General features: G+C 39.5%; 1 protein-coding gene across 1 annotated transcript in view; it reads left to right on the forward strand.

The window, feature by feature from the left end:
• The first annotated feature begins 3,325 nt into the window (after positions 1-3,325).
• The window catches only part of gabra3 (gamma-aminobutyric acid type A receptor subunit alpha3), a 42,889-nt gene continuing 21,816 nt past the window's right edge, over positions 3,326-24,398 (forward strand). Inside the window, exons 1-3 of the mRNA XM_039618748.1 lie at positions 3,326-3,350; positions 3,623-3,690; positions 20,143-20,363. Coding sequence (XP_039474682.1) covers positions 3,326-3,350; positions 3,623-3,690; positions 20,143-20,363 — 314 coding nt within the window. The remainder of the gene's footprint in view (positions 3,351-3,622; positions 3,691-20,142; positions 20,364-24,398) is intronic.

A 24,398-nucleotide genomic window follows, 5' to 3' on the forward strand; every position in this document is an offset into this window, starting at 1 on the left:
AAAGCGTAACAATCACATTTAATTCAAATATCAGGAGTTTATGTTGTTTCATTTCAGAATATAATTACTTACATCTGCCTAAGGGAATGGGGAAAAAAGTGCTATATTGCAAAATTCATTAACATTGTTGTGTAATAGAATATGAGTCCTGTTAAAGAAAATGTTGAAGTTGAATTATTGGCGTTTTTGTAATCAAGGGGTGTGTGAAGCATTAATCCATCTATTTAACTTATGACTTAAATACAGGGATTACAAGGTGTCAGATATTTATGGCTCTTTAGCCATTATTAGTGTTGGCAAAAAATAATCTTAATTATGTCTTTTGACTATGTTTATTTGTAGCAAAGAGCTGCTAGAAAGCGCGCAAACAGTAAATGTCTGAAGTAAATGTTCTGTGCATGTCTAAGGAGCAGCATTTCTATGCTTCACTGAGGCATTTATTGATCCAACTGAACACTGTGGTTCAGTCCAGATGCATAGGAGACACATTTATTTATAATTAGACTTAATATAGTTTTTTTTCTTTTAAAAAGCTGTTACATAATTGATACGTGTAATGTTCTACGTCTCAAACAGGTGAATGTGCTTGAGGAAGTGAGTTAGGTGAGGTTGGAAGGCTAATTTGGCCCCTTATCAACACAGTCAGCAGTTGCTGCAGCAGTGCCTGACACATAGCTTATGAAGGTTATAAACTTCTAAGCCTGTAGCACACTCCTGTTCATCAGCACACATACTTTGGCAAACTCTTATAGGTGCCATTGGCCCAACATCCACAGGGTGCAGGTTATTTTATATATCCTTATGCAATTTTCATATTGCTCTTTTTAAAATATATATATATTTGAACAAACTACTGACATTTTCTTTGTGGTGTAAATATCAAATATTAGACTAGTGTAGCTGAAACTTCAATTTTCTTCTCAACTGAAGGTTTTTGGCTTCATGAAACCAAACTGACACTATGCACTGCTAGTGGGCAATATGGAGCTTTTTTTTTTTACATCACTCTTGTGGAAATGTGCGTTCCCTTGGGTGAAAATTTTTGTTCAATCATGCCCAAATGGCAAATAAGCACACATGTCAGTGGAAATCCCACTAATTGATGCCATTTCATCCTAATATCCGTGCCCTAAAGGACAACAGCAAGCCCACATGCTCAAGCAGGCTTTACCATTTCTCAGCCAGTCAGCTGGAATGTCCATTTCTGCTCTACTGCTTGATTCACATGCCACGAGCACACCTACTGGGCAACAGGCCCACCATGCTGGATGACTCGGGCTCTGTGGCAGTAACCATTAAAAGGAACCAAACATAGGTTGTTCATGTTATATTCCCATCTCCAAAGGCAAAACAGATGATCAGGTGTCTCTGTACAGAAGTGACTGCCTATAGATTAAAGCACAATTCCATTTTTCAACACCTCTTTACTCATAGTTCTTTAGGAAAATTGTCACTGAGCAAAGAACATTTGTAGGATTGAAGCTGAAATGATTCTGATTGGTTCAAATATGTCAGTTATTTGTATGTAAGCAGGGTGCAATAGCTGGACACATTTCTAAAGTTACTTTATGCACTGGTATATCATAGCCGTATTACGTTTTATGAAGGCACAGAATGGAGACCTGTTTGAATTTTTCATATTTGAAATCCTCTTTGGTATTTAATAGACAGGAAGGTGGTGACATTTATTATCTTCTTATTTCTTTATTCATCAAAAATATGACAGGAATGTATAAAATATATCGAAGCTTTTGCAACACTGCTATACACTTGTATTTCTTTAAATTTAATTTAATATAATTATGTTATGATATATTTTAAAATGTATTTAAATGTAAAGTATTGAAAAATTTCTGGACACAGGTTTAAATCTACAGATTAGATTAGGAGCATCTGCCCTTCACACAGACGAGGCACCACGCTTTAGTATAGCTGGGACGCTCTAAAGTCTAAAGCTGCTGCCTGCACAAGAAGAGTACCAATCTTCCTCCTGCTGGCCACCTTATGCCTCACTAGTCCTTCTGAAAAAAGAGTCATGTGGGACCATCTCAGACAAGCAGACTGGGCAGAAACTGGAAAAATGCCATTTCATTTTATTTTCAGCAGCATCTATTAGCTCTGCCCTATGCTCCAGTGCTTTGTTGTAAACAGAAACAGGGCAAATCATTCTGTTCCCCTGCCTATGTCTTCCATGCAAACTGCTGACTTGGTGTTGTGATAATCGTGTATTTGTGAGAGCTATTTGAGTCACAGGAATGATTAATGTGGAAGTGGATCTCCTCCCTTGGGATGGAAAGGGGGGTTCTTTGCTAAAGGATTAGGGACTTCACCTGTGGGTGGCCATTTAGATCTGGGACACAGTTAGAGCAAGGATCCATTCACTTTTGGAGAAAAGCCTCATCACTCTCTAGTCGTTGCACCACCGGGAGCAGCTATTTGTCTCGCCAGCGGCCCAAGAGCCTGCTTTACACGGTTGCCCCCGAGGAGCTGATTCAGCCCACACTGAAGAGGGCAAATTTTGATCTGTCATGACTTTCATCTCATGCCCTACTTAATGCGATGTTAAAATCATTAGTGACGTGTTTGGAAACAATCCTTCCACGTCACATGATTCATATCACAATTAAAGGTCTGCACTAGCATGCCGTATAATGATCAGTGTGATCGGTGTTGCAAATTCAGGAATCATCTATAAATCATTATGACAGAAAAGCAATTATGGAGCTTTTATTGTTACATAACATGCAACGATGCATGTCATTAAAACTGAAGAAATACATCTTCCTTAGGAATAGACACAGTAGAAAGTCTTATAGAGTCATGCCAGAATCAGACTCAGTGTGTGTATGTGTGTGTAACTGCAAAACATGTACATTATCTGAGTTAAATAATGCTTAACGTTAAGCTGCTGCATATTATTCCTGAGCCAGTAGTCCTTTAAGGGCTGTTAAATATTTTTTTGAAAAGGCTGACTAAAATCATTTTTGGTCAAAAGGGAATCTCGTCTCTGAAGATACAGACTTAGGCGTGGCCCAAAGCAAATTTTATGCTTTAGTGGTCAAAAACGAGCTTGAGCCAAACAAATGGTAGTTTTACTGAATGGATAACTTTCAGAAGCATCTGTGAAGCTGCTCGCAGCAACATTTTGCCTCCGAATTGAGGTCAGGGAAGAAGGAAAAAAAACAAACAACAACTCCTGGGCCAAATCCTTAGGACTGTTATAGCCAGTGCAGTGTGTATTTTAGAAAATGTCTTATATTATTGGTGTAGCATTATGTTCTTAAACCAGCAGCCTGTGCTACAAGAACACGGATTTGACGAAATGATGCATAAAGACAGTTTGAATCCAGGTATTAAGCCATCCAGGAGGACACAAATTCCTCCCTGAGCATGCATAAGTCTTCTGCATTTGTTTTATTTTTTTCCTTCAGATTGAGGTGTTTCTCTAACCGTTTAATACTCTAGGCTTTTTCTAAGGCAGCTTAGTTAAAATCCAACCAGCAAACTTCACTGTCATGCACACAAACAATCAGCTTAACAAAGACAGAGCTGCAGCAATGCTTTTTTTTGTGTGCAGACTGCACCGTAATGTGTTCTGGTCCTCGTTGTCTCTTTTCCTCAGAGAGCGTAACAGAAGTGAGGACAAACATCTATGTAACGAGTTTTGGACCCGTTTCAGACACGGACATGGTGAGTATCAGTTTCCTCAGCTTCCTCCTCACTCTGATCAGACCTGAACAGAACCATCTAACCTAAGAAGGCTTTTCATCACAGTGTGGAATTTGGATTGTGTAAGCACCTTTGCTTGGAGGTCCTTGTAGAGGATTTTGGAATTGTTGGTCTTAGCTATTCATGCATTCATTATTATTATTATCAGTAGTAGTAGTACTGGTTTTGTGTACATATCTTTATGTTATATACTAGCAGACAACTTTCGGATGGTGCTGTTCCTTGTCAAAGTGGTCTCCTTGTAAAACACAGCCTTTAAAAGCCTCATATGACCCTCTTTAAGCAGCAATTGCCTGAGATTTTTTATGCGTTGTCTTGAGACCCTGTACAGCATTTGACATATTTGATCATGCAGCTCTAATTGACCGCCTTGAGCTCTGGGTTTGTTTCTCAGGCTGAGCACAGAGCTGGCTTGACAGCCTGCATGACGTAGCAAGATTAGTGCGTTTTTGCCAAACTTTGAGTGTTTCGGTCTCACTGGAGCTCTGCTTCACTCTGTTCTGGGGCTCTAAGCATAGCTCCTCTACAGCAGCTTGTGTTCAGGCTGTCAGACTCGAACACGAGTCGATGAGGATCTCCCGAGGATGTCATAAACTTGTGTGAAGACGGTTACAGAGGATGTTAAAGGTGAACGGCTTTACTTCCTTAATGGTATATGACAGATGTTCTTTATGTTAACTAACTCAACTGTAGAGTACAGAGACGCACAAATATTCATGCTGTCATGGTTAAGTGTGCCGGGTAATAAAGACACAAATAAAATGAGTGGGTGTATATCTGTATATAATTAGATAATTAAATGAAATATAATTAAATGAGATGAAATAATTAAATGTCAGTATTAGTACACAAAAGAAAAGATTTGTTGGAAGAATCAGAAAATTAATTAATTAGTGAAAAGAAAAAAGAACAAAAAGAGGAGGAGACCAGCCAACCGACAACAAAAGAGGTAGCGCCATGCAAGTCAGAAATGATATTAGTCTGCATGGTTGGTGGCTTCTTTATTTTCCTATGCTATGCAATCCCTGAGTCAACACACATCTTTCTAATGGCCGAAATCAATCCAAAGTTATTGCGATCGTATGCAATCAGCTTGCAATCTCAATACTTACGATTCAAAGACCAGGTCTGCAACCACTTGCAGTCATTTGCTTTCTTTCAAGCAACTTTGGTGTCTCAGGATGGCCATAATCAGCAATAAATCTATCTCTCTATTAGTTGAATGGAGTCTGAGATTGATTCAGATGTGTTGGAAATCTGTCCACATTTATAAATTAGACAACAGTTATTTGCAAATGTTACCAGTGTCGGGACTCAACTGTTTGGAGACCAGTTGCTTCCCACCAAGAAACCTGTTCAGTAACTCTGCAGTCAACTGTGGTTGCTTCAGCTACTTGCATTTGATTGTCAAATGCGAAAATTTAATGCAATCACTGGGCAGGCACTGGCTTTTGGTAGTCACAAGAAAATTGCCATCCTGTTCTTATTCTACTGTGACTGGGCGATAACCCTGACTTTGCATAATTAGAAATTATTGTAACTGTAAGGAATAATTTTATTATATCAGTGTATAAAATAGGGTTGTCACTGTAGTAATCATGGTAGTTAAATGACTTATAATCCCAAATTTGATACCTGAAAAGACTACAAAATTATTTGTGTATAATAATGCACTTACCCATTAATATACTGTATAGTGCCAATATACTGATGTGTCACTAGTCAACACAGGTTGTGGTCTAATGATAAAAAAAAAAAGGTAAAATACCATTCCACATCCAGTGGTGGACTATAGTCAGTCCAGTTGTTCTTCTTGCTGTAATTTTTTTTTTTTTTTTTTGCTTGATTTGTTCTCTTTTAATCCACAAAAGGATAATATACATGGATACATAACAAGGGCAATATATAAATATTCAGCATATTGACTGGATGTTCAACAGCAGTCTTTCAACATTTAGTTCAACATAATGTGAGCTACAGTGTGAACACACTGCTTATTTGACAGATGAAATGATTGTGATGTAGCTTCGCATCAAGAACAGAGCACAGTTCATTTCATGAGCTATTTCTATGTCGATCTAAATAAGCCTATCCATAAGTATGTACTCTATAAGCTATGAGACTGTCATGTAAGGCTGATACAACAGCTGTGTCTTTCACATTTTGCAAACAGTGATGGCAACATTTCAGTACATGAACATGCTGACAAAATGTTGTTAAGCAGAAACACTCTCACATCAAAATCTTGATAAATCTTCTCTAAACGTCTTGGAAAAGCTTGAGGCTCTTTGTTAACATACTGACTTTTGGTTATCCATGGCTCCAGTCACACGGGCTTAGAGATCAGAGGCGACAGCCTGGCAACCACCAACTGTTACAGAAATATTCCCCAGCCAGTTGCTGGAGATTGCAGGCAGGCATTGTGAAATCGATCGCTAATACCCCCAGTTTCACTGAGACCACTCAGTGGCCCCCTGTCAACAACCGATCGCTAGGGAAAAATGTGCATTCCCTGGCCAATTGATGAGTTGTTGCTGAAGGTTGGCGAGTGACAGAGGGTTTTGCACCATAAACCTCCATGCCATTTCCTTGGTTGCTAGCAGCTTGCCACAGTTGTCTTTAGTTTGCATGGAAGACTAATCTGCAAACTCTTGTTTATTAACCACTGAGCAAAAGTGAACATTCATAAAGTGCAGATCTGCAGACAACTCGTTATCTTTCAAACAAAAACTTATGATCTCTTGGCCCATAACTTTTCAATGATCATCAAACTCATATGTAAAATACTGCATTTCCATATGGGACTCGTTCTTTGCATTTTTTTTCTCAAGACATAGCGGGCCTTTTGATACACCTGCACTCACAGCCACCTTTTCACACATGCCACATTCAGCTGCCACAGAACACATCTGTCCCACTGTACACAGCCTGCTCCAAATCAAGTGGCAGGCAGTGACTAGCTCATGAACATAGCATTAAGCAATAAAGGAGACACTTGGCTCATGTGTTGGCAGACACCAAATAAAGTGCTAGAAGAATTTCCTGGGATCAATGTTCACTATATGGACACAAATAAAACAAAATAAGAGGAAATTTTTATATGTGAATAAGTACCTGTTTTCTAACAACAGTGCCATGTAAACTAAAAGTTAATGACATATCAATGTTCCTCTTACAAGTAGCCTAAAAAAAAGTGATTACTCATTTAATGTTTGCATGTGACACTTGCTGAATATGATTATTAATATGAGAAAGACAGCAGTTTCGCTGCTTTGAGAGAAGGGCTCTGTTGCATTGGTGCAGAGGACAGTGCTTTCTCTTTTTCAGGACATGTCACCTTTGGGGTCTCTCAGAGCTCAGTTCTAGATCCAGTCTTTTATTCTCTTCACATGCTCCACTTGGCAGCTGCATGAATCAACAGAAAACACCACGGGACACAGAAGCCCACTTGTGGTAATGCTTTGGTCAGAGCTGCAGTTAGCTAGGTCAGTGCTGGTTCACACACGCTGGCACCTTTGTCTTGCTGTCAGTGCATGTAAAGTAGCAGCCTGGGAAACACAGCATCAACATATTATTATTATTTTAATTTCTCCATTGTCTTGTCAGTTTTAGATCATTACCCAAGAAGGACTCATCTTGGCCCCAGGCTACACTGGGTTTTCTTGCTCCATACTGACATGAAGGCTGCAGAACGGCTCCAAGTACTTCCTTTCAAGATTTTCCACAGCCTAGTCTGAAAAGATGATCAGGCTTAAGCCGTCAAAAGGCATCCCACAATGGAACTGACGTTGAAAGTCAAGTGTCTGAATATCTGCATTGCAAATGTGTTTATAGGACATCTTTTGCATATGTAGTGCCGACGCTCTTTTTGTTCCTCTCGCTTGCTCGCATCTTGTCTGTACCAGTGAACTGCTTAAAGTGTTGTGTTTGCATTGTTGTGCATACATTGCAAGGGTCCAGTTCAGATAGCAACTTTATGGAGATTAACATCTCATTTTTTTTATACTCCAGTAATCTCCTCCTACACTATCTACTAAATTCTATCTCCAAAGGTATTGTGTAGCATTGCATGAATAAAATGTTGGTCATAGATCAGCACTCTGAGCTTTTTCGGGTCCTTTAAGCAGAGGAAGAAATAACACAAGGCAAGACCGACTGCAGCACAAGGAAAATATGTGGATAGCAGGCTGGGTTAAAATTCCTATTGTGCATTTTAATAAGGAGTTGTCTGAAATCGGTGCCTGTTTCCACATCGACGGATGCCATCTAGGACAAGTGGGTGGGAAGTTGGCGTAGTTTTTCTTTCAAATTTAGAAAATTAGTGCTGTCTTATAGATAATCCTATAGGGTGGGTTATTTTATGGTTGTATATTTGAGCTTTGAAGACACTCGTCAGAGCCGACGGTGGCATCTCTAGAGTAGGTTGAGGTCGCGGGATCGTGTTTTCTGGATGATGAGTTTTCAGGCTAACAAGCTGAATGAGCGTGGAGCAGGACAGCCTCTGAGTAGGGCATTGCAGTAAACAGTACTGGGAAGCAAAAGCCTGAACCATTTTTCTAGGTCAGTTAAAAAAGAGGAAACGGCTAATCTTGGAGGTATTTCAGAGGTGGAGAGAAGCTTTTTGAGGTATTCCCTTGATGTGTTCACACAAGAGAGTTTTGTTTTGTCTACAGCTAACCGCAGTTTAACTGATTACTTTGAGGCAGCTGCAGAGTCACTGAAACAAAAAGGCAAACCAGCTCTATAGGAGCATAAGATATCTTTTGAATTAGCCATTAAAGTATCTTATCGTGCAACACTGTCTCCTAAAAAAAGCGTTCTCATACTAGACCTCATTCTTATGTGTATAAGGGGAAACAAACAATTTCAAGAAGAACAATATCACCAAATAAAGTCTCATGAAATCAGATCAGGCAATAGGTTGATGTGGGATCATGAAAAAACAAACACTATACTTGTAGAGATATTTCTCTCCAAACTGTTACAAGAAATTCACAGTCAGAGCACACTCAATGACCTCTTAATCTTATCTTCTGCTGCATACATCCAGCTACCGATCTCCGTAACATCAAGTGTCCTAGAAATGTCTGCTCGCCCTGGGGCCACACATTTAGACGTCACTTGTACCCCTGTCCGCCACATCTACCTTTAGTGTCCCATATTGGAAGAAGAGGAACGCTCACAACTGCGTATTCATCGTGCATGATTCAAATATTAGGCCAGTAGCAGGGCACTTTGTACAGTTGTGTCTGACTAAGAGAAGATTTCTGCACTTTGTCACACTAAGACGCAGAATGTAGGTTACGATCTTGATGCTGATCTCTAGTAAGTAGGTTGGTGTGTTTCTCTATCCCGAGCCTCCTCCTTTCTCACTCATTCCGGTGGATTTTTTTCTGTCTTTCGTTTGTGTCTTTCTCCTGCCCTTTCAGTAAGTCAATGGAGTCACGTCGTATCCACATGCATGCTGTGTCACAGCACATGTACCTGTTTCATGGTGGGATTTGACAGGCCTTTGCTGATGAAATGGGAAGCGATTTAGGCTGTCACATGCACTGTGCTGAGGCTCGGTTTGACAGAGACGGCAGTGATGGCCCGATCTCACCAGGGCTGCAAAATTTTCTGGGGATAAAAATTACTGGGTTATGTGAAAAAGTGACAGCCTATATCTGTATGTCTACAATTCAGAAAAATTTAGCTCCAAAACAAACCCCCTACAAGTTTAAATTCTGGAGAGAACAGATGAATCTTTGTGCTGCTAAAATTTAAAGGTGAACTCCTGGAATCTGTATCAATCATGTTGTCCTTATTCAAGGACTTGCTAACCCACTTATGCCCTTTTTAGAGAATACAACAAATTTAAATTGGTCATCACCACCACCTTTCATAAAAAAATGAAAAAAAAAAACTTTACTCTTAAAATAGGGCTTTTTTCCACTCACTGTACAGGTCATAGTATTCCCCAGTGTTGTGGCATGATTCATGTGTCGTACAGGAACAACTTGAAAGCAGAACAGGAAGACTTTTTTGCAACCTAAAAGCCTATATTTTTCTTCTAATAGCAGCCAGAAGTAAGAAGGCTGTAACATCCTTCATGGGGATGGGAAGTGATAAGAATTTAGCTATTCCAATTCCATTATCGATATCACTTTTTAATTCGATCGTTTATCAGTTCTCATTGAGTTTTCGTTGGCTCTGCTTTAAATGTCACCACCATCGCTAAGAAGCAGTCTTTAAAGTAATACTCCCAGGATAAAGTTTTCTTTATAAAATGACCCGAAACACATAGTCTCATAATTACATTTTAACAATGTAAACCTGTGGCTACAGTCCCATACACCAAGACAAATCATTATCTGAATGAGGCTACACATATGATCTCTCTCCTCGTATTTAGGTGTGAACAGCTGCAGTCTGACTGCTCATCAGTTTGTTACCTGTTGAAGTTTAGGGTCTGCCTGCTGGGCGGGGGTTGGCTCAGCTAACGTCACTTTGGGTTCTTGGCTAGCTTAGCGTTAGCATGATGTCTGTGCAGATGCTTGCAAAGAGCCAAAATTGTGTTAGCAGCATAGTGCAATTGTCCCTGATGCACTTTGCACCATAACACTCTTGTTTTTTTATCAAGTAAAAATAAAAGTAATGTCGATGTTCACGCTGTAGACTGCAACTTTATAGTCGTCCTTCAGCACACAAACTGAAATCAGCTGATTGTAGCGCAAGTGAAAGTGGAACAGATAAGCAGGATCAATAGGCTAGCAGACTACCAATTCCAAAGAATTGAACTACTGACCTGAAACGTCATGATTCCCATCCCTAATCCTAATCCCTTAGCAAGTAAAGGGCAGTGGAGGCTTGTGTTTTTTATTATTAAAAGCAAAACTGTTGTATGGCTTCTATTTTAAACATGTTTGCTTTCTGACCCCAAAGAAGCCAACTGAAATCATGACCACAAATCCATTTAAACCAACACTACAGTCAGGTGCTTTTCAGTCTTGCAGCTGCAGCCATCTTCTCTTTTTTGATGGGACATCTAATGTTAAATACTGGAAAAGTTATAAGGAGCTCATTGTATTGTTTGAAATTGCAGTGAGCCGATAGCACAGGCTTTAGATGGCTCTAAATGCCCTGTTCTCTTACATTCAGACATAACAGACCCAGAGTATCAAAATTTACTGCCTTAAGGCAGATACTTTCCCAAAGTGCTGAAAGTGCCCAAAGTGACAGTGAACACAGCTCAAGGACGGAGATGAGTTGGCATCGGATAGTGAAGGTAATATCCCTGAGATGTCCGACCATTCTGACACAGAATGTGTCTATGGGACCAGAGCAACGCTTCACCAACGCAGGCCAGAGCAAAGCCACAAACTAGTCATAGTATGCAATGGACTTTTAAAACATAAATACAAGCAAGACGTGAACTTGACCAGTGAAACCTTACTCTAGCTTGTAGGCAGTTATTCCATATTTACATAAATGTAAATGTGTTCATATAGATTTACATTTAAGTGTCTAAAAATAGCTTGATTGCTTGAGGGTTAAACAGAGGGAAGCTAATCAGCTTCTTTCAAACAGGATGAATTAAGGAACTGCACCAAAGGGCAGTGTAAGATAAATAAGGACTAGAACTCAAGGGAAGTTCAAGGATAAAAAAAACATCCATGTTAAAGTAGTACAGCAGAGCCACTATAAATCTAATATAGCAGATCTACTATAATGGTATTCAGTTTTTATAAATATGCCACACATCAGTTTACATATATTCCATGGTGTGTCCTTCGTTCCGGCTGCCCCTCCCTGAGCTGGGTTCTGCCGGAGGTTTCTTCCTTTTAAAAAGGAGTTTTTCCTTCCCACTGTTGCCATGTGCTTGCTCAGAGGGACAGATGTCTGGTTGTTGGGGTTTTCCTCTGATATTGTAGGGTCTTTACCTTACAATATAAAGCACCTCAAGGCAATTGTTCTTGTGATTTGGTGATATATAAATTGAATTAAATATGTTCAGTCTAAATCACGTGATTTCCATTGGACACAAGATGGAAACCCTGATCTCAGATAAATCTCTCTCTTGCATTTTCTACTGCGGACTTTGAAAACACTGTCAGGGGACACTATGTATGCATTTTTTTTAATATGCATGCATGGATTCATTCTATTTTTGTAGTAGATATATAACACATGATGAATAAACCAAAGTTTCCTTTCTAAATGTAATTCATTCATGTTTGCATCACTGCATGCAGCTCCAAACAGTCGTAATTTGCTAATGAGTCCCATTTCCATATTGCTTTTATGTGATTACTGCTACATACTTGACTCTATATTCGTGGAACAAAATGTTCCTATTTGAAGTGTGATGCAGTGAAGTGCTAAAACATGTTTACGGCTCAGAGCTGCAAAAGCTTGTGAACTCTGACAATAATTGGAGTTGGTATGGGATTCACAGCTCAATGCAAGTCTCACGCAGGTTCTACTCTCAGCAGGGAAAGGTGAACAGCAAACAAGAATCCAAGTGAGACAGAATAATTGGCAAGGGGAGAGAAAGGCGAAATTGTAATTATTAATCAAGCCTCTGACTGATCGACACGATGCCCACAGAAGAGAAGAATTGGGCCCAAAAGCTGTGTTAATTCTGTATCGTTACCACACCAGCGAACCAGTCTCTTATCTCTGGGCTGCTGTGCGCTGTCAAAAACAAGACATGATGACATATTGTGTACCACGCATACCATTTCTGCACAGTAAATTGGGGAAACAGCGCTTGTGCACAATATGCTATCTCGTCAGAGGCACTAAATCAAACCTGTCAAACCAGTCTGCTAATCTAAAGAAAAAATGTCTCCAGTTGTAGCCACAAATAACAGTAGCATGGGTTACTGAGTGGAAATTTGCTGGCATAAACGGCTTGTTCAGGTTGCTTTGGCTAAAAGCTGATTTCATTTGATAAAAAGGATTCATTGAAACGGACAAAAAAAGAAAAGAAACAACTTAAAACAAAGCCGTGGTGACATTATTACAAGAGGATGTAATAACTAAATGTTTAGAATTTAATGAACTCATTAATTCGTGATAAAAGACTGCATTAATATTCTATCAGATATTAGACACAACCTTCCTGCCATTACCAGAGATCCAGACACCCGATCTCGTTTTTTAACGTCTAGACTCATTTAGCCCAGTCTCGTGTACATCCTACCTCAACAACTGTTCATATTTTCCTAATTTCCTTTCATTCCATAATTCACTAATGTGAATTATTTTTTCACTGCAGTGGCGAGCCCGTCAGTATCTACTGAAATTTCTCAGCCATTAAACCCAACTTGAAAACATTAGACGTGAGAGAGTGACAGAGATTTGGTTTTACCTAATTCATTTTAGTTCATTTGGTTCTGCAGTACCCAAGGCAGAAAAAATCATGAACACAAATATGCACGATTTTATTAAGAATTGTTCCCATAATGCACTGTGTTCTTTATACGCAACAACATCTCAGTAAATGAAACCTTATCTGATTTCTCCAGTAAACCTTCTCACTAGAAACAGACATAACCCCAGCTGTGCCCTTTGAAGCTTTCACTTTATGAAATTTCGTTTTTTTATGGTCTTAGAGGGGTGCAGTCAGACAGTTTAGGAGGAATTTAATTTAAATCTAAGCCCATTAAAAGAGGACATTTATTATCAAACGTCTGCAGCTGGTGATAAATCTGTTGATGATATAGTAAGAAAAAAAATCAAATGGAAACTGTTTGTACTTACACATCTAACTCACAAGTCATTATTAGCATTTATTTGGAGTCATCGCTGTGTTTATCAGATCAAAGTCCAGATTTTCTCCTCGTTTAGCTACATTGTGGTCCTTTCACAACATGTGAGAAAAATGTCTAATCTATCCGTCCGTCTCAGCTCGTTGCTATCTTTGGTGAGCAGCAAGGGTACAGAGGCTTCATCAAAGCTCTGTAGCTGAAATTGCTGCTTCTGGAAACAACTAAGGGCTTGAAAGATACTTTGTGACTTTGTAACTGTGACTGAATCGTTTCATAAAATACACTCACTGGCCACTTTTTTGGGTGCACCTGTCCAACTTCTCTTTAATGCAAATATAGTTAGCCATTCACATAGCAGTAAGAGTGCATTTAGGCATGTAAAGGTCAAGATGACCTTTGGAAGTTCAAACCAAGCATCCGAATGGGGAGGAAACGGTATTTAAGTGACTTTGAATGTGACATGGTTGTTGGTGCCATATGGGCTAAACTGAAAATTTCAGAAACTGATGATGTGCTACAATTTTCCCACATATACTGTCTATAGGGTTTACAGAAAATGATCTGAAAAAGAGAAAATATCCAGTAAGTGTCAGTTCTCTGTGCAAAAACACCTTGCTGATTCAAGAGGTCAGAGGAGAATGGTTGTTTTAGCTGATATGGAGGCAAAATTAACTCAAATAACTAGTCTTTACAACCAGGGTATGCAGAAGCTAATAGGTTACAGCAGCAGAAGACCACACCAGTTGCCACTTGTGTGCCACAACAGGAAACTATATTTGCGAGACTCACCAAAATTGGGCAATTGAAAATTTGAAAAGCATGACAGGTCTTGATTTCTTCTGATGAGTCTGAGTCTTGTGACATTCATATGATACAGTTAGAATTTGGTATAAACTGCAAGAAAGCATGGATCCATCCTGCCTTGTATCAATGATTCAGGCTGTTGGTGATGTTATGGTGTAGGGAAGTTTCCTGGCACCTTTTGGGTGTTTAGTACCAAATCAGCATCATTTAAACACCACAGCCCACCTGAGTATCGGTGTTGTCCGTCCCTTTATGACCACATTGATAAAGGCGCATTATCCCAGCAGGATAACCCACCATACGACGAAGCTCAGATCATCTCAGATTGGTTTCTTCAACACGATATTAAGTTCATTTTACTTGAATGACCATCAGATTTATGTCCAGTAGCACCTGTGGGATTTAGTGGAACACGAGATTCACATCATGGACTGCAAACATGCAGCTGGTACATCTGCAGCCAAAATCTCTGAGGAATGTTTCTACCACCAGAAATAAGGCAATTCTGAAGGAAAAGGGGCATTCAGTGAAGTGGCCAGTGAGCTCATCTTAGTTTACTTTAGCCTTAGTTTAATTGTTATTCAAACGATATTGATTATAGCGGTCATTTACAGTATTTTGTTGTGAAGTACCTTTCTTTAGTTCTTTTTCACATTAAGGAATGACTATAATAAGGATAGCCTTAGATAATTACTTTCTATAGTAATTAAACTGTAACTTCACCCCACTGCTAAATTACAAAAAAACAACAGTCCCACACAAAGGCTGACTATTCCCTCCACACCATACCTGCTTCCAGGAATATGTCATCGAGAGAATGTCTCCCATTTTTTCCTGTGTTGTTACGGTAATTAATCCTACTGAAAATTCATGAACCCAAATTTCAGTCAACTCCAAAAGTAACAGTTTCATGCAAATTGTTTTTTGGAACTTTTTGAATAGATCTGCTCACAAACAATGGGCAAAATTTGGACGAGGGGCACCTGAAATCCTTGAAGCAGGCATTAGTGTTGTGGAAGACTTCAGCTCTATCAAATAGAGCTATTGCTACATCCCCAATAATGTCAAAAGCAGGGACATTTTGTATCACTTAGTCCAGGGACGGGGAACTCCAGGCCTCAAGGGCCAGTGTCCTGTTTTAGATATCACCGTGGGTCAGCTCACCTGAATCAAATGATTAGTTCATTACCAGGCCTCTGGAGAACTTCAAGACATGTTGAAGAGGTATTTTAGCCATTTAAATCAGCTGTCAGATCAAGGACACATGCAAGCCTGCATGACACCGACCCTTGAGGCCTGGAGTTCCCCACCCCTGGTTTAGTCAATGCAAGCGCGAGAGAGGAGTAAAATGAGTCAAGGAGCCCATCCTACCAGCTTCTACCTTTGCCAAGTGATGCTCCTACAGTCATCAAAAGTCCAAGTTTAAACCATAGCTCCAAACATTGCTCCTGTGAATTGGGTGCCTTGAGGATGGATTAAGAATGAGCGCTGTTTCACAGACCTGCCACTGAAGGGTGGGCAGCTGAAGGAAGTGGACAGCCCACCTCTGATTGGTCTCAAGCTGTTAACTTTACAGGGAGTGCAGAATTATTAGGCAAATGAGTATTTTGTCCACATCATCCTCTTCATGCATGTTGTCTTACTCCAAGCTGTATAGGCTCGAAAGCCTACTACCAATTAAGCATATTAGGTGATGTGCATCTCTGTAATGAGAAGGGGTGTGGTCTAATGACATCAACACCCTATTTCAGGTGTGCATAATTATTAGGCAACTTCCTTTCCTTTGGCAAAATGGGTCAAAAAAAGGACTTTACAGGCTCAGAAAAGTCAAAAATAGTGAGATATCTTGCAGAGGGATGCAGCAGTCTTAAAATTGCAAAGCTTCTGAAGCGTGATCATCGAACAATCAAGCGTTTCATTCAAAATAGTCAACAGGGTCGCAAGAAGCGTGTGGAAAAACCAAGGCGCAAAATAACTGCCCATGAACTGAGAAAAGTCAAGCGTGCAGCTGCCAAGATGCCACTGGCCACCAGTTTGGCCATATTTCAGAGCTGCAACATCACTGGAGTGCCCAAAAGCACAAGGTGTGCAATACTCAGAGACATGGCCAAGGTAAGAAAGGCTGAAAGACGACCACCACTGAACAAGACACACAAGCTGAAACGTCAAGACTGGGCCAAGAAATATCTCAAGACTGATTTTTCTAAGGTTTTATGGACTGATGAAATGAGAGTGAGTCTTGATGGGCCAGATGGATGGGCCGTGGCTGGATTGGTAAGGGCAGAGAGCTCCAGTCCGACTCAGGCGCCAGCAAGGTGGAGGTGGAGTACTGGTTTGGGCTGGTATCATCAAAGATGAGCTTGTGGGGCCTTTTCGGGTTGAGGATGGAGTCAAGCTCAACTCCCAGTCCTACTGCCAGTTTCTGGAAGACACCTTCTTCAAGCAGTGGTACAGGAAGAAGTCTGCATCCTTCAAGAAAAACATGATTTTCATGCAGGACAATGCTCCATCACACGCAGCGTCCAAGTACTCCACAGCGTGGCTGGCAAGAAAGGGTATAAAAGAAGAAAAACTAATGACATGGCCTCCTTGTTCACCTGATCTGAACCCCATTGAGAACCTGTGGTCCATCATCAAATGTGAGATTTACAAGGAGGGAAAACAGTACACCTCTCTGAACAGTGTCTGGGAGGCTGTGGTTGCTGCTGCACGCAATGTTGATGGTGAACAGATCAAAACACTGACAGAATCCATGGATGGCAGGCTTTTGAGTGTCCTTGCAAAGAAAGGTGGCTATATTGGTCGCTGATTTGTTTTTGTTTTGTTTTTGAATGTCAGAAATGTATATTTGTGAATGTGGAGATGTTATATTGGTTTCACTGGTAAAATAAATAATTGAAATGGGTATATATTTGTTTTTGTTAAGTTGCCTAATAATTATCCACAGTAATAGTCACCTGCACACACAGATATCCCCTAAAATAGCTAAAACTAAAAACAAACTAAAACTACTTCCAAAAACATTCAGCTTTGATATTAATGAGTTTTTTGGGTTCATTGAGAACATGGTTGTTGTTCAATAATAAAATTATTCCTCAAAAATACAACTTGCCTAATAATTGGCAAGTGGCATCTTGGCAGCTGCACGCTTGACTTTTCTCAGTTCATGGGCAGTTATTTTGCGCCTTGGTTTTTCCACACGCTTCTTGCGACCCTGTTGACTATTTTGAATGAAACGCTTGATTGTTCGATGATCACGCTTCAGAAGCTTTGCAATTTTAAGACTGCTGCATCCCTCTGCAAGATATCTCACTATTTTTGACTTTTCTGAGCCTGTAAAGTCCTTTTTTTGACCCATTTTGCCAAAGGAAAGGAAGTTGCCTAATAATTATGCACACCTGAAATAGGGTGTTGATGTCATTAGACCACACCCCTTCTCATTACAGAGATGCACATCACCTAATATGCTTAATTGGTAGTAGGCTTTCGAGCCTATACAGCTTGGAGTGAGACAACATGCATGAAGAGGATGATGTGGACAAAATACTCATTTGCCTAATAATTCTGCACTCCCTGTATTGAGCAATTTTCAGCCCATAAAATGCAAGTCTTTACATGTTTTTTTTTTTTTATCAGAACCCAATCAAATGATTTAGTTTACAGCTCAGCATGCTCCACAAATTTTCTTTGTGGAGCATGAAATCATAAAAGTTGCAAGATCCAGCTGCAACTTTTATGATTTCATTGTTTTTTTAACTGCAGCAAATATGTTTTTACAGTTATGGAATTTGTACTTATTTGTGGGCTGTCTGGGTAAGAAAGACAGAGCATCTGCACCATCCACTTTGAATCCATCCAAGGCACATCAATCCCCCCAAATATTCATCATTCTAATAAAGGCAAGATGCCAGCAATCTTGTAAAAATGGTCTGCGTATTATGTGAAGACAGTCAGTATTAATGAATGCAGTTGCAATACTGGTGTCACGTGTTTAAAGGGGTTCTTTAAATTAGAGTTGTTTGCCATAGTTAATCTATTCATGATTCTGACTGCTGTAAAAAAAGATATTTGACAGCCACTGTTGGGTAGAAGCTCCACTCTGTCTCCTCTGTCAAGGAGAAATCAATCACTCAGTCCCTGGAGGAACACCAGCTGGCATCTGAATGGTTTGTGCCATTTGGCCTTGTGGAGATTGACTATACTTTTCCTCACTTCTGTCTTTCAGTCTTCAAATTAATTCCCCATGTTTACAGGAGGTTCTGTCCAAAGGAAACAATCAAATGATGGCTTCACCCCAGCTGGGCCAAGCTCACTATTGTCAGTTTACATCACTGCATGTTTTACACTAATTGAGGCCTGATTTGGCATCTCATAAAGATGTGATTAACATGCATAACAAAAGGATAACCTTGGCGATGGGGATTTAAATGTTTTTCTGGGGTTCCTTTTTTTTGTATGCCAAGATAGAACAAACTTTCTTAGACTGTGCAGGAAAGTTTTTGTTAGAGATGTGCAGGACAGAACAATAAATCAGTGTCATGGCTGCCCTACTGTCCACATGTGTTTGGTCATTTGTCTTTTTTATGACCTGGAGAGTCCTTTGATGACAGTACTGAGAACCTAATGCATGAAGGAATCAGTCTGACATAATTAATGGGAAAAAGAGTACATGAATTACTTTTTGAACTCGTTATTAGGTGTAAACAAAAGAACCAGAGACTGCAGTTAATTAATAAATGGGGCAAAGATGAAATAAAGTGATTGAGGGTTGCGCACGTTAGTCACATTCTGGCTTTTATCAGTCTGTGAAGCTCTCTGTGGGCTTTATTTAGAGCACTGCTGTGAGGACAGATGCGATGTAATTATTGTATAGCATTGCAAGTTTGCAGGCCTTTAGGAGGTCAATCGCATCAATTAACGGACGTCCATCCTGTGCTGTTTAGAGGAGACCTGTTGCTGTGTTGAATGGAAGCTGCACACCCTCCCCACAGAGCATGAAGGATTCCTGTTGTTAAAACCAATGGGAAATGACTTAATCAAGGTGTCACTCAGGGGGCAGCCAGTTACAGTTCACAGTACCTGAGCTGTTTCAGCGAACGAGCAAAAAGCTCAAAAATGGCTAGCAACACGTGGACCGTGCCTTTGTTGTGCACTGTTGTGCGATTGCTTCCCCACATCTCACTCTGTTGAAGCTTCAGCTCTCTGTCTGCACAGTCGCTGTACACAGCTGGCAAGGAAAAGCAGTTGCTAGGACACCAAGACCCATTGAATGAATAATGTGAAATAAATTCATTTTGAACAGCTACTTCCCGCATTTGTTTTAGTTTGTTTGGTCTTTTGTGTGTTGGTGACGATGCAGAAATACTGTGTCGCACATTAATAAAACATGAAACAGATGTTCTACAAGCTTTCTCGCTGAGGCTCTAACACCTTAAGTGTGAGAGAAACACAACATTGTTAACGGAGCAGTAATCGTGTCACCAAAAAAAAGGAAACACATTTTGACTCGTTAAAGCAGGAAAAGCAAAAGTGGAAATAAAAGAACAAAAAAAGATAAGATAAGATGGCCTTTATTAGTCCCACAGGTGGGAAATTTGTTTTGTTACAGCAAAAGTGCAAAGTTATGTAGCAGAAATTAGAAAACACTGGAATGCAGTAAAATACAATAAAATAAAATAGAATAGAATAATATATACAATAGAATAAAATAGAAAGTGGCTCACCTTAACATCATGTAGCCTTTTTTTGTATGCTTTCACAAATAAGAGCATTGTAAGGCTTGAATGAGAGCCATGTTCCCAGTTTTGTGAACTGTTACCTTGCTAACTATTTCTTCAAACTCTCGTCCCATCAGGAGTACACCATCGATGTCTTCTTTCGCCAGAGTTGGAGGGATGAGAGGCTGAAGTTTGATGGGCCCATGCAGGTTTTACCCCTCAACAACCTCCTGGCCAGTAAGATCTGGACTCCTGATACTTTTTTCCACAACGGAAAGAAATCTGTAGCCCACAACATGACAACTCCTAACAAACTGCTACGACTAGTCGACAACGGCACGCTTCTGTACACAATGAGGTGAGCCCCTTATGTAGTGATTCGGAGGTCAACACCATCACTTGAAAAAAAAATCTGCAGGTGCTGTTTAGTAGATATATTCACCATCTTAATTTGGCATGAGGACATCCTTATTTTGACATTCCTAAAAGAAAAAAGAAAGCATGATAAAAGATTTCACCCACTGGCACTCAGCACTTTTTACAGCCAGAAGTTCTCCATATGTATGAAAGGGTGACTCGCTTCCTTATAAGCTTGTGCTAAGAAGCTTGGGATACAGTTGACTGTGACAGCATACCTCTCATAACATTAAGCCTTAAATACACTATTAGTATTATTATTATTAGTAGTAGTAGTAGTAGTAGTAGTATACACTACCAGTAAAAAGTTTTAGAACACCCCAATTTTTCTCATTTTGACTCATCAAAGTAGCCACATTTGGCAGATATAACACTGCACTGTACTGTCACTGTACTGCAGAATTCTGTGGTAGCTGGTTTGGGTCAGGGTGCCTCTCACTCTGTACAAGTCACCGACCCTGGATCCAGCAAAACAGCCCCAAACCATCACACCTCCTCCTCCATGTCTGACAGTTGATGTCACACACTGTGGAACCATCCTTTCGTCTGCTTGATGGCATACTGAGATACTGCGTGATGAAGCAAAGATTTCAAATTTTGAGTCATCAGTCCATAGTACCTTCTTCCAATCTTCAGTAGTCCAATGGTGGTGTTTCATGCACCAGGCAAGCCTCTTTGTCTTATTCTGATGTCTTAGCAGTGGCTTTCTTTCTGCAACTCGTCCAGTCAAACCTGCAGCTTGAAGTCTTCTCTTCACAGTTAAAACTGAGAGTTGCTTACCACAATTAAGATGTGCTTGAAGCTGTTGAACCTTATTTTTTTAATTTGAGCACTTGCCTTTGTACCATTTCAAGCTATGCATTGGATTTAAACAACTTGAATCACAATAAATAACTGAAAAAAAGGGGTGTTCTAAAACTTTTGACCAGTAGTTTGTGTAGATGGGTTAGTTCAAACAAAATTGACTCACCATATGAAAAGGAAAACTATCCATAAAGATCAAAGTCATGTTCTGTACCAGTCTGTAAAAATGCTTCTTAATGTTGTTTTGTTGGACTAGCAAAACTCCAGCCTGTGGGAAGTTTTTGCCAGACCTGTAATGGTTTTTCATATTCATCATCCTGTATTTAGTCAAGTCAAGCAAAATTCTGTCGCCAATATTAAAACATTTTTAAAAACTTAGTTTTGATTTATAATAAATGGGTTTTTTAAAGATCATATAGAAGTTACTGTAAGTTACTGTATGCGTCACAATGTCCATGCAAAGTTTAATTCAGATTGGCCCAATGTTAAGGGTACATAGAGGCATATTTACATACATATGCTCTAATCATTATATACAGATATTTGAACATGGCAGTCTATTGACTCACTTTCCCAGCTTGCCTCAACCGGCTGTTAGAGGAACAGTAGTTGCTGATGATTCCAGGTTTGCTTAATTCCCAAGCCTAGGAGGTTGCTGTTGAGCTGTACAGAGAAATTTAACTGCTGGAAACCCTGAAAAAGACTTAAAATGAGTAGTTAATTAACCAAGCGATTAAATGTATCAACAGCTGCAGCAATAATAGTCAGTATTGAATCACTGAAAACATTTTTTAAGCTGAGAATTCTCATCCTTTATCAAATGAAATCTGAATATTTGTCATATTTTTTCAGTTATAACATGAACATTTGATAGAAAGAAAATTGGAAACTATAGTCCCAGGTTCCAAAGAAAAGTTAGAAGATTATGAGAGAACCTAGTTTAGCTTTTACAAGATGATGTGTGTATATCAGCAAATTCAATAGCTAAAGAGACATTTTATTTAAAAGCATGAATGCAAACACCGTGGTGGCACTAGGGTGAAAATCAACATCTTAGGAATAAAATTGTGCTTTTTACCTGTCTGTGAGTCAGATAACTGACTTGCAGCCAGTCTGGCCCATATATGTATCACACGCAGACAGCCGAGTGAATAATACTCACTTGATCAGAGCAGTGTCATTGTGTGTATGTCATGCGTAAAGTACACTGTAAATAGCATCAGCAAGACAGTCATAGTCACTGAATACCATTATGTACTGAATAACAGCAAAAATAATTCTGTGATTGCTTTGGCTGGAAACACTGAACCTGTCGATCAGCATTCACCAGCTTTGCACCAGGGCCGTGAAAAGGCTGCAGAAATGTTTTTATGATGCTCGTGCACAAGGTCAGTAAGATTTTTAGGGGTGAAAATGAAATGGTGAAAAAATCATTTTGTGCTCCCACATGAGTAGGTCTGATGCTGTGGCAGTTCTGCCAAGGCCAACAAAGATCCCTGAGCTCTGATGTAGTATTACAAGGACTAACATGTTTAAATAAGCAGGGGAATGTATTGTAAGATGATGAAAAAGTTGCATGATTAAGTATGATAATCCTTGGCATCCTTGATAATCCTTAGAGGCCCAAAAGCATTTTTGGAACCAGCTTAGCTGTATTATGGAGCTAAAATAAACTATTACTCAGTTTGAACACCAGCAAATAAAACTCATTCTATGGAATTCTGTATTTCCCATTGCAATGCTTTGGGGGGGGGGGCATACTTTAATATTATTAACACTATTATACATTACATACTTTAACATTATTACATTATTTAATATTAACATTAAAACCATAGTTCCGCAGTGTGCTTTTTGTCCTCCGATCATCCCCAAATGATTGCAGCAGATGGCTTCCCCTCCTTCCTGTTAAAAGGGAGTTTTTCCTTCCCACTGTCGCCAAGTGCATGTTCAAATGTGGTCATTTGATCATTGGGGTTTTCTCTATATTATTAAAGGGTCTTAACTTAAGAATGTAAAGCACCCTGAGGTGACTGCTGTTGTGATTTGGTGCTATATAAATAAAATGGAAATGAACTGAATAGTTTAAGTAAAAATAGTGTTAGTACCTAAATCCAAATGTTGTGAACCATCTTTACTGCCTGAATAAAGAAAATAAACACTTAGTTCATGCAAATTTACAACTGCATCTCCCTCCATCATTGCAGAGTTGAGCCAAAAAAGTAAAAACACTAAGATCTGGAATTCTAATGTGTGAGCAGTCGGCGAGAGAGAACTTTTTTGCACTGCTAAAATGCATGTAGGTGATAATCTGCGCACTCAATGTACAGCATCAATAATGTCATTTCTTATATAAAATTCTCTCAAATATATTGATATCTTGCCAAGCCCTAATGAAAACCTGCAAAGTATTCTTTAGACCATCCCTACTTTTACTGACTCTATCATAAAACTCATATTATATCATAAACTTAATATGGAATGTATTTTTGAAAGCACTGGCAAGAACTTTCTCAATTTTAGGGCTACCTTTCATCTATCTTAAGCTTTGGGTGATTAGTTGAAGGGGATCTGCATGAAAATATTGCTGTATTATTAGAGGTACTGGCAAACACTCCCAAGGAGAGACTGATACCTTAAATTTCCACATACTGCACAGGTATTAGGCTTTAGAATATAAATCTGTCTCACGGGAAGTTTAGTGCACAGTGCGTCACCACAGCGCCCTGCTTTGATTGGCATTCCTCACTAAACAACTGCTTAAATCCATTTAATCAGCACGTCTACAGGATCTGAACTGACAAATGCTATGAAGGCCTCGGCTCTGCAGGATTGCATCATTATTTTTGAGGGAGCTGGTATTGTCTGCCAGCGCTGCTGCGGTTATTTTTTGTGAAAGCATTTGTCACTCATTTACAGTTCACCTCATTTTAACTCAACCTCCTTGTTTCTTCTTCGGCATTTCTCCGTCACTGACTAATATTAATTTGTGAGAAGACTCAGGTGTACTTTTTAAAGCGAGAGAGGTTTATATTTGTCATTAAAAGCTGTTTCAAGAATTTATTGTATGCGAATGTATCATTTACTAAGTGGACTTAACAGCTTAGAGACCACCAAAAACAAATACAACTGTACAGCCGTACTTGGGGATTTACAATTCCAGAAAGCACTT

Source organism: Oreochromis aureus, linkage group 10 (assembly GCF_013358895.1).
Source record: "Oreochromis aureus strain Israel breed Guangdong linkage group 10, ZZ_aureus, whole genome shotgun sequence".
In the NCBI taxonomy this organism is placed as follows: Eukaryota; Metazoa; Chordata; class Actinopteri; order Cichliformes; family Cichlidae; genus Oreochromis; species Oreochromis aureus.